Source organism: Argentina silus, assembly GCF_951799395.1.
Source record: "Argentina silus genome assembly, chromosome: 3".
Lineage (NCBI taxonomy): Eukaryota > Metazoa > Chordata > Actinopteri > Argentiniformes > Argentinidae > Argentina > Argentina silus.
Window position 1 is genome coordinate 2,937,120 of NC_139657.1, and position 11,166 is coordinate 2,948,285.

At 49.2% G+C, this 11,166-nt stretch overlaps 1 protein-coding gene across 1 annotated transcript in view; it reads right to left on the reverse strand.

The window, feature by feature from the left end:
- Positions 1-8,909: 8,909 nt before the first annotated feature.
- tmem86a (transmembrane protein 86A) overlaps positions 8,910-11,166 on the reverse strand; it is a 12,951-nt gene continuing 10,694 nt past the window's right edge. Inside the window, exon 3 of the mRNA XM_083665786.1 lies at positions 8,910-10,732. Coding sequence (XP_083521912.1) covers positions 10,302-10,732 — 431 coding nt within the window. The 3' untranslated portion in view covers positions 8,910-10,301. The remainder of the gene's footprint in view (positions 10,733-11,166) is intronic.

Genomic DNA, 11,166 nt, shown 5'->3' on the forward strand with positions numbered 1-11,166 from the left:
CTCTCTCACTCTCTCTCTCTCTCCCTCCCTCTCTCTCTCTCACTCTCTCTCTCTCTCTCTCCCTCTCCCTCTCCCTCCCTCCCTCCCTCTCTCTCTCTCTCTCTCTGCCTACTTGACTTCCTTCTCCCAGTCACACATTTCATTCTCACTGAACACAATCCTCTTTTTGACTTTAACTACCTACTTCTCTTCTGGACATAATTCTCTCCTTCTCTCATTGGCTATAAGAAGCCTCCCGCTAGCCTGTCTGCCTGTGGGAGGTGAATACGACCCCCCCCCCCCCCCCCTCTCCCTGACGTCACCAGTCTGGCCCACACACACACTGTTTCTATCAGGCGAGGCTGGTGGAGGCAGAAATCGGAGGACGGGGGCTCATTGTAATGCATGGAACGGAATGGGGAACGGTCTCAACACACAATGTGTTTGATACCATTCCTGATTCCGTTCCGTGCATTACAGAAGTGTTTGACTCCGTTCCTCATTCCGTTCCGTGCATTACAACGAGCCCGTCCTCCGATTTCTGCCTCGGCCAGCCTACCTTGGATACTACTCCCCCCCCCTCACCCTCCTCCCCCCCCACCCACCCTCCTCCTCCCTGACGTCACTCCTCTGGCTCACACACTCCGTTTCTATAGAGCCACCCGCTGACTCTGTCGCACGCCATCGCGTGGGTCGCCAGGTTGAAATCAATTAAGTCACATGACAAGGCCACCGGCCGACGTCACTGGCTCTGTCCTCCTCAGTGTTCCACTGCTGGAGTCACAATGAAGGGGGGAACTGGCTGTCTGGAAACTCAAGCGAGGTGGGGGGGCGGTCGGGGGGGGGGGGGCGGTCAGGGGTTGAGATTAAAAGCAGGGTTCAACAGAGTTTGCGTTATAAAAGAGAGTCCAGGAAATGGCCAATGGGGAGATTATTTGTTTCCAAGAGTTTCATTCAGTCCTTTTCACTGAGAGTCCCATTCATCGCCGACAACAGATGGAGCCGTCTAAGTTTAGCGTGGAGGGGAACTCTTATATCACAGCCGAGGGGTGGGTTTGCACGAATACACCAGGGGAGGCTGGTGGAGGTAGAAATCGGAGGATGGGCTCATCACCACGCATGGTGTCAAACACGTGTGTTTGATGCCGTTCCTCATTCCGTTCCATGCATTACAATGAGCCCGTCCTCCGATTCCTACCTCCACCAGCCTCCCCTGATTTATAGTAGAATGACTGTACCTGACAGAATAGGTCCCAGGCGTTCCGTGCGTTCCTCTCTCAGACGGGGGCCGCCTCCTGGTTTCAACCTCCTCTCATCTGCGCTATGAAGGAAAACAACTGCAGGGATGACGGATAATGATCATAATTGATAATTGATTTGACATTTATAGAATCCCCAGTCAGACGTGTTGCTGTCGCCTGTCTGCTTCTCTTACATCAGAGCAGAGGAAGGGCCAGAAGGGGAGGCTGGTGGAGGTAGAAATCGGAGGACGGGCTCATTGTAACGCATTGGAATGGAATAAGAAACGGTATGAAGCACGCACGCACGCACGCATGCACAAACACGCACAAACACACACACACACACACACACATACCTGTTTGGTACCATTCCTCGTTCTATTCCATGCATTAACAATGAGCTCATCCTCCAATTTCTTCCTCCACCCCCCTCCCCCTCCCCCTCCCCCTCCCCCACGGTAGATGATTGAGATGCACCTCATGTGGTATGACCAGTCCTCCCAGTCCTCCCAGTGCCAGCACACCTGCTTAGCACTGAATGGAGGAATGTTGGAATGGGTTTCTGACAACTGGAGTATTTACCTCTCTCTCTCTCTCTCTCTCTCTCTCTCTCTCTCTCTCTCTCTCTCTTCTTTTTTTCTCTCTTTCACATTCCACCTATTCTCTCTCTCTCTCCGGGTGTCTTTTAAAGTCACGTTGGGGGACCACGCTCTTCTCTTAATACAGTACAGTCTCATAGCCACCGACCCCACATTGGGTTCAGGCAGTCACAGAGACGCCTCATTTGCAGGGAAGAGTGGGGTCCTTTGATGGGAGAGCTTGGCTGTGTTTGAATGAGATGCATCGCTAGAGGACTGGCAGAGTTCCCACACGAGTAAACCCTTCTCTGTGTGTGTGTGTGTGTGCGTACGTGTGTGTGTGCGTGTGCATGTATGCGTATATATGTGTGTGTGTGTGTGTGTGTGTGTGTGTGTGTGTGTGTGTGTGTGTGCGCGTGTATGCATGTGCATGTATGCGTATATGCGTGTGTGTATGTGTGTGTGCGTGTATTTGTGTGTGTGCGTGTGTGTGTGTGTGCTGCATCAGCCAAGGACTGGAAGCGTTCCCACAGGAGTAAAGCTTGTGTCAGTGGATAGTTTCCACCACGGCTAGACAATAGAGTGTCATAGACAAGTCACTAGGACAGAGTCCACTATTGTCCTCTGGCCAGGCCTCTACTAATGACAGTGAAGCAGCTGAGGGGTTTCCACTGCACAGAGAGAGACCTGCACAGAGAGACCTCCACAGAGAGAGACCTGCACACACAGAGAGACCTGCACAGAGAGAGACCTGCACAGAGAGAGGCCTGCACAGAGAGAGGCCTGCACAGAGAGAGACCTCCACAGATAGAGACCTCCACAGAGAGACCTGCACAGAGAGAGGCCTGCACAGAGAGAGACCTCCACAGATAGAGACCTCCACAGAGAGACCTGCACAGAGAGAGGCCTGCACAGAGAGAGACCTCCACAGAGAGACCTGCACAGAGAGAGACCTGCACAGAGAGAGGCCTGCACAGAGAGAGACCTGCACAGAGAGAGACCTCCACAGAGAGAGACCTCCACAGAGAGAGACCTGCACAGAGAGACCTGCACAGAGAGAGACCTGCACAGAGAGAGACCTCCACAGAGAGAGACCTGCACAGAGAGAGACCTGCAGTCGGAGAAATATCTATTGATGTTTCATTGAAAGACGACATGTGTCTAATGTAGAACTGGCAGAGCTACCTTTGTACTGTGTGTAGACCAGGGGAGGCTGGTGGAGGTAGAAATCGGAGGACGGGCTCATTGTAAAGCATGGCATGGAGTGGGGAATGGTATCAAACACATACCATGTTTGACACCGTTCCTCACTCCATCCCATGCATTCCAATGAGCCCGTCCTCCGATTTCTACCTCCACCAGCCTCCCCTGATGTCCAGTTCATAGAGAAACCGCTCTGACTCACCTGAGGAAAGAACGTTTGTCAGGAACAGGATCACAACGAGGGGGGCGTTCAGTGGCGTAGCACACTAAGGCGCATACCATATCATACCATATCATACCATATCATACCATATCATCATACCATATCATCATACCATATCATACCATATCATACCATATCATATCATACCATATTATCGCAAGGTCCCTGGTTCGATTCCGGCCATCGACATATCCTGCATGTCATCCCTCCTCTCTCTCACCCATCCTTCCTGTCAACTCTCTATTATCTCTATCCCAATAAAGCAGAAATGGCCTAAAAACATACAGTACCAAAGTTTGGACACAAACTTGCCAAGAGTGTGCAAAAGGTGGCTACATTGAAGAATCTAAAATATAAACCGTATTCTGGTTTGTTTAACACTTTTTTGTTTACTACACAATTCCATATGTGTTCCTTCATAGTTTTGATGTCTTTAATATGAATCTACAATGTAGAAAATAATAAAAAATAAAGAGAAACCATTGAATGAGAAGGTGTGTCCAAACGTTTGACTGGTACTGTATATTTAAAAACATATATTTAAAAACAACGAGGAACAGGGGAGACAGTGGTGAAGTTGCATTGTACTTGCATTTATTTGTCGTTAAGATCACATTCAGAGCAGTGTCACTACAGGAGAGGAACAACATGTCCCCTTGTCCCTACGGTCGTCAAGGTGATACAATCACAACGTGTAAGTCAAGGGACAACAAGGCAGAACTTTGTAAATAGAATCAACAACATCATCTCAAGTGGAAACAAACAATTATTCAACAAACAAAACCCAGCATTCATTCACAATGCGATGCCTGCTTTAGGTCGTGGTCGGCCCTGTCTGAAAGTAAAAACAACGTTTTTTAAAAATAATACCCAGCTTTTTTCAACGCAGCCAGAATACAGTTTTTTTTTTTTTTGGGAGAGCTTTTCTTCTTGATATAAAAGGGTAACACTTGTGGAGGACAATGCTCTACATCAAGGCTGTGTAACATCTTTCAAAAGCATAATGCCATCAAACATGAGACAAAAGGTATGAATGAATGCTTCTGTCTCTCAGGAAAAACTCTCTGAGATCTAAGGTTCCTCTCTTTCTCTCTCTCTCTCTCGTGCTTAAACCATCAACACCTAAACACTGTCATCTTATAAAAGTGACTCCTCTCTTCAAAAGGGAACAAAAGAAGAAAAAGAAGAAGAAATAGAAGACAACAAGAGCATATTCTTAAAAGAATTGAACACAACAATTCCTTGTTTTGGATACAATGAAGGTAGGGTTAAAAGAGAGATTGTGTGTGAATAGTCTTATTCAGGCTAGAGTATGGTACACGTTATAGATGATATACCATAGTATAAACTACCTTAGCATCATTTATTGATGAACAGATAAGAGAGACATTTATCACATGGTTATAAAAAACACATCTGAGCGCATACAGCTTATGTTGCAGTCAGGGGAGGCTGGTGGAGGTAGAAATCGGAGGACGGGCTCGTTGTAATACACGGAGTGGAATGAGGAACACTAGAGCCTGTCCTCGGATTTCTACCTCCGCCAGCCTCCCCTGCACTGGCAGTGTGAGGAGACTTCCACTGTTGCTGATGAACAGTGACTCAATTTCAAAGCCATTGGATGTGCGTGTGCGTGTGCGTGTGTGTGTGTGTGCGTGTGTGTGTGTGTGTATCTTTATAGCTAAATGCTTTGAGGCAGCCACTGAGTGAACAGCAAGGCTCTGTGGGTAGGAGACACTAGGAGACACCCAGACAGAGCCTTTAGAACCACGGAATCTTCAGAGGGCCATTCATAACACAGCATAAGCTACACACAGCTACACACATCATAGGCCGTAAAATACTGCAAAGATGTGTGTGTGTGTGTGTGTGGGGGGGGGGGGACTTCTTCTGAGGATCGAGCAGCACTACTGTAGGGTACTGTAGAGGTTCATACCAGGGGAGGCTAGTGGAGGTAGAAATCGGAGGACGGGCTCATTGTGATGCATCGAACGGAATGATGGTATCAAACACACACTCATTCCATTCCATCCATCCCAATACAGCCCGTCCTCCGATTTCTACCTCCTCCAGCCTCCCCTGGTTCCTACTGTACCCGTCTGTCCTTTCTTTGTCCTATGCCTTCTCTTTTTTTTGTTTTTTCCCCACTATCACTCGCTCCCTCACACACCGCAGCCCAAACACCGCCACCGACACCGCCACCGCCGCTCAGGTCCCTTTGTCTGGCGGCGGAAGAGGAAGAGAAGCATAGAACACCTGGTCTAGTCTAGTCTGGCTTCCGTGTCTTCTAAACAATGGGCTGTCTGTTTACGGCTTAGAGGAAGGCTCCGGTTCCAAAAGTCTGAGAAGGATCTAGAAATCGAACTTGAATATTATCTGGTTCCATTGCACTTTTTGTTATAAATATAGTACACAGGACAATAGCTCGGAAATACCACATTTTGGGGAGGGGGGGGGGAGGTGTGTGGGGAGGGGGGGTGGGAGAGAAAAGCAGTTACATAACCTACCCACGCCACAAAGATGAGCAAGACAGCTTGACTCAGACAGCTTGAATCAGACATGGCACGCTTCCTCCCTCAGACACTAGGACTAGTTTCAATAGTGTTGAATGGCTTCCTCTCCTCTCCTCTCCTCTCCTCTCCTTCCTTCCTTCCTTCCTTCCTTCCTTCCTTCCTTCCTTCCTTCCTTCCTTCCTTCCTTCCTTCCTTCCATCCATCCTTCCTTCCTTCCTTCCTTCCTTCCTTCATTCCTCTTCTGGTCTCCCTCCTCCCATCTGAACTGATGTAACAGAGCTCAACAGGTAAAAGCCAATCCTCTAGTCTGGTAACTTCCAGCCATATCATGTTCTCCTAAACATTTTCTTTCTCAAATGAGTTCAATAGAAGCCAGAGGAGAAGAGGAGAGGAGGAGGAGAGGAGGAGGAGAAGAGGAGGAGAGGAGGAGAGGAGGAGGAGAAGAGGCCACTTTAGATGACTGAGATGTACATGAAACCACAGTAAACCCCACTTCCCTTAGAGAGTTTCAGCATCTCTATTTAGAAAACACCCCCAAAAAACCATTTAAGGTCAAGACAGGCCAAGACAGACCACTTCTGACTGACTAAGCCGAAATATTAGTGCTGACCATCACCCGGCTGAACCAAAAGGAGAAGATGAAACTGTTCAGCAACCACTATTACAGAATACCTACTTCTGCTCCGGTCTGTGCGTGAGATACCCGGTGCCAGTCACCCCAAGCCAGTGTGGTGTTTACATCTGCCACCATCCAGAACTCAACGAGTGCAACACCATGGTCTGCCTGCAGATTTGGCATGGTGGCTAGTTGATGCATAAACACAGTTTGGTGTGTTTGTGTGTGTGTGTGTGTGTGTTTTTTATTGTGTGTGTGTGTGTGTGTGTGTGTGCGTGTGTGTGTGTGTGTTTCTGTGTGCGTGTGTGTGTGTGTGTGTGTGTGTGTGTGTGTGTGTGTGTGTGTGTGTGTTGTTGTCAGCTCTAGGGTCGTTGGCTCAGCTGGACACATAACAGCAGCTCTGTTTCTCTTTCCATCCCAGTTTGTTTTTCCCTCATTTATTTATTGAGGAATCTCACCATGATCCCTCCTGCAGCTTACACACACACACACACACACACACACACACACACACACACACACACACACACACACACACACGCACACGCACACGCACACGCACGCACACACACACAGTACTTTATATTTAGAAGCTCACGAGATTTGGGAATTCATAAGCAAACACTTCCTGTAACTCATCCAATAACGACAATATAATTGTCCCTTTGACCGTGACGAGCAAATGTAATGAAGTCCCTGTTCCATTTAAACAGTCAAATCTATATTGTTTGTATATAATATTTCTACTTCTTCCAGTATACTGTCAGTGGCAATCAATTATAAATCGATGTGTATATATAATCAATAATACACAACATTAACATTTCCCAACAGTGTGCTTCAATATTTGGGGACTTCAGTCCTCAACTGGACATGCTATTGCATATCCTTGAACAACAAACAATCTCAGTGGGAGCGTGTGTGTGTGAAGGACACTGCCTTTAACCTGGTGTCTCCGTCCTCGGTCAGAGCAGGGAGGACACCACGGATGTTTAAATGTGTGAAGGACACTGCCTTTAACCTGGTGTCTCCGTCCTCGGTCAGAGCAGGGAGGACACCACGGATGTTTAAATGTGTGAAGGACACTGCCTTTAACCTGGTGTCTCCGTCCTCGGTCAGAGCAGAGAGGACACCACGGATGTTTAAATGGTGTCTCCGTCCTCGGTCAGAGCAGGGAGGACACCACGGATGTTTAAATGTCTCCGTCCTCGGTCAGAGCAGAGAGGACACCACGGATGTTTAAATGTCAGTGTCATTAATTCGCCATCACTGAACAGCCAGAAGAGTCATGGTGGGGACACAAAACATCAATTATAGGATGGAAATACTAATCTTCTGAGATATCATACAAAGGTTCTGAAGGAATAACACGCAAAATGGATATTTATATATATATATATCTATATATATATATATAGATATATATACGATGCACATTTACCCAATGCACTATGATGCAATATTATGATGGTTCACAGCAATTCTGCCTTTGAGTGGGTTTTCACCTGTCAGTAATAAACACAGACATTCTCTCTTCCTCAAACACACACTCATCCACGCAGGCACGCACACACACTCATCCACGCAGGCACGCACACGCACACACACACACGCACACGCATTGAGTATTGAGTATTGAGTACAATGACTCATTCATATTTCTTTAAAACATTCTGTACACTGTGAAATAAGTTTCCCGAAAGATATGCTCAAGACCAAGTATGGCCTCCAAGATTGCCCTACCTATGGTGGTGCAAATATGGCCTCCCTACCTATGGTGGTGCAAATATGGCCTCCCTACCTCTGGTGGTGCAACAGGGTGGAGGAGAGCAGGCTAGTCTACGGTCGTAGCTACAGTACATCTACACAACTGGCAATAGGAAGTGAATGGAATAGCTGTTGTCCCTTGTATTTGAAAGTCCGTCCCCTCTCCCTGGTCCCTGTGTCCCTGGCAGTTTGTGTGTGTGTGTGTGTGTGTGTGTGTGTGTGTGTGTGTGTGTGTGTGTGTGTGTGTGTGTGTGTGTGTGTGTGTGTGTGCGTGTGGGTGTGTGTGTGTGTTGTGTCTCTGGAGGCCTCCACACTGGTGATAAATAAGGGCTCTGCAGCCAGGTCGTCCCTTTCATGGCTCCAAAGACAAAGACAAGGGTGGCCTTCGGAGAACTCTCTGGCACTAAGGGCGCCTTCTAATAACCAAACCAGCAGGAGCTGTGTGTGTGTGTGTGTGTGTGTGTGTGTGAGGGGGAGGGGGTTCAAGGAACTCAATGTTACACAAATAGTTGGCAGGAGGAACACTGTGAAATGCCATAATGAGGTCTGAGGGAACACATCTATGCACATGTGCACACACACACACACACCCTAACCCGTTGACCACATAGGCAAGCCGTGGCATGTACAGTACACCGTGTCACGACTTTGCAGTGCTCTGTGTTACTGCTGAGAGTGTGTTGTACAATTACTCAACCAGAAGCTCCCAGGCAACAAGGCCTCTCTCCCCCCACAGCCTCTCTCTCCCCCCACAGCCTCTCTCTCCCCCCCACAGCCTCCCCCCCCCCCCACTCACACAAGCTTAATGGGCTTTCTGAGTCTCTCAAATCATCCATTACTGCTACTGCCCAGCTTCTATTCAGGCAGTCGCTGTCATCTTTCTCCTCACCTGTGTGCACACTCTCTCTCTCTCTCTCTCTCTCTCTCTCTCTCTCTCTCTCTCTCTCTCTCTCTCTCTCTCACTCCCTCTCTCTCTTCCTCTCTCTCTCCTTCTCTCTCTCTCCTTCTCACTCCCTCTCTCTCTTCCTCTCTCTCTCCTTCTCTCTCTCTCTCTCTCTCTCTCCTTCTCTCTCTCTCTCCCTCTCTCCTTCTCTCTCTCTCCTTCTCTCTCTCTCTCTCTCCCTCTCTCTCTCTCTCACTCTCTCTCCCTCTCTCTCTCTCCCTCTTCCTCTCCCTCTATATGACGATCTCTATCTTATTTCTCCTCCACTCACATACAGTACCAGATATTCAGGGACATCGTCATAGACACAGAAGAACAAGAGTTGAACAGGTATTCCAGTGAGGTGTGGGAGGGGTGTGGGAGGGGTGTGGGAGGCCGTTTGGTTGTCATGGGTGAAATGGGAGAGACCAGAAACTGTCAAAACAGGGGTGGGGAAGATATGCACCTGACTTTGAGAACAGCACCCCCAACACTAGAGCAGACACAACTCCAGAGTGGCCTTCACTAAAAACAACTCCCTTTTTTCAGCAAGAGATAAAATAAAATAAAATCAATCAAATAAAATGGCAAAAACAAGATGCCAATGAAAAACAAATGTCCAAGGGAAATTAAAAATTAAAATTGCAGTATTGGACCACAGGTTGGGGGCAGAATGGGGTAGTTCTGAACTAGAACAGGGGCAGAATGGGGTAGTTCTGTATGTGTGCGGAGTGGGGCAAGAGAATACACACTCAATCTGTAGGTCATGCTGTGTGTATCCTTTGACCACACACACACACACACACACACACACACACATGCACACACACACGCATACACACATGCATACACAGGCACGCACAGACACAGAGACACACAGACACACACAGACATACACACACAGACCCACCCACCCACCCCCCTAGAGAGCTCTTAACAGACCTCCCCCCTAAAATAAAACACTAAAGCAACAGCTAAGGTGGTCCAGGCAAAGACAAGTGCTCGTCTGTGAGGTGAGGTGGTCGTTACTCTCCATGGTAACGAGGGTTTGCTCTAACTGTACTAGTAGCAGGGCTGGGTGGGGTAGGGTGCAAGGAGGGAGGCGGTAGACTACTGGTCTCCATGGTAACAAGGGTGTGTGACTGCCATACTAGAACGCGGGCAGAGGGTTGGGAATCTGGGGGCGGGGCCTGTCCGTGATCACAAGGGGCAGTGGCTTCCACCACCTCGACCGTCGCCGCCGTCTCCGTGACGACGCTTCACGCGCTCCTCTTCCTCGCCAGCTCCACGTCCTGGCACTCGACGGCGGACAGGGCGATCAGCATCTGCGCGGCGTAGTAGGTGGCCATGATGATGGCGCGCGAGTGGGGCACGGGGAAGCAGAACTTGTTGACGGCGATGGTGAGGTCCGACACGATGAAGAGCATGGCGCCCAGGCAGGCCGACAGCTTGGTCCAGGTCCACAGGTCGTTGGCCAGCTGGAGCCCGGCCATGGCCCGCCAGCCCATGAAGCCGATCAGGGACACGTAGACGGCCACCAGGTAGGTGAAGGGGCCCGACAGGTAGGGGTAGAGGAGGACGTAGCTGACGGCCGAGATGGCGGCGATCACCAGGCCGCAGCGCTCGTTGACGGGCTCCATGCCGAAGGCGGAGGAGTAGAGGATGTGGGTGATGGCGAACATCAGCAGACCTGGGAAACAGAGAATAACACGTACACGGTACCGGTCAAAAGGTTGGACGCAAACTACCTCCACCAGCCTCCCCTGGTGTTCTACCTCCACCAGCCTCCCCTGGTGTTCTACCTCCACCAGCCTCCCCTGGTGTTCTACCTCCACCAGCCTCCCCTGGTGTTCTACCTCCACCAGCCTCCCCTGGTGTTCTACCTCCACCAGCCTCCCCTGATGTCCAGTTCATAGAGAAACCGCTCTGACTCACCTGAGGAAAGAACGTTTGTCACGAACAGGATCACAACGAGGGGGGCGTTCAGTGGCGTAGCACACTAAGGCGCATATCATGTCATCATACCATGTCATCATACCATATCATATCATCGCAAGGTCCCTGGTTCGATTCTGGCCATCGACATATCCTGCATGTCATCCCTCCTCTCTCTCACCCATCCTT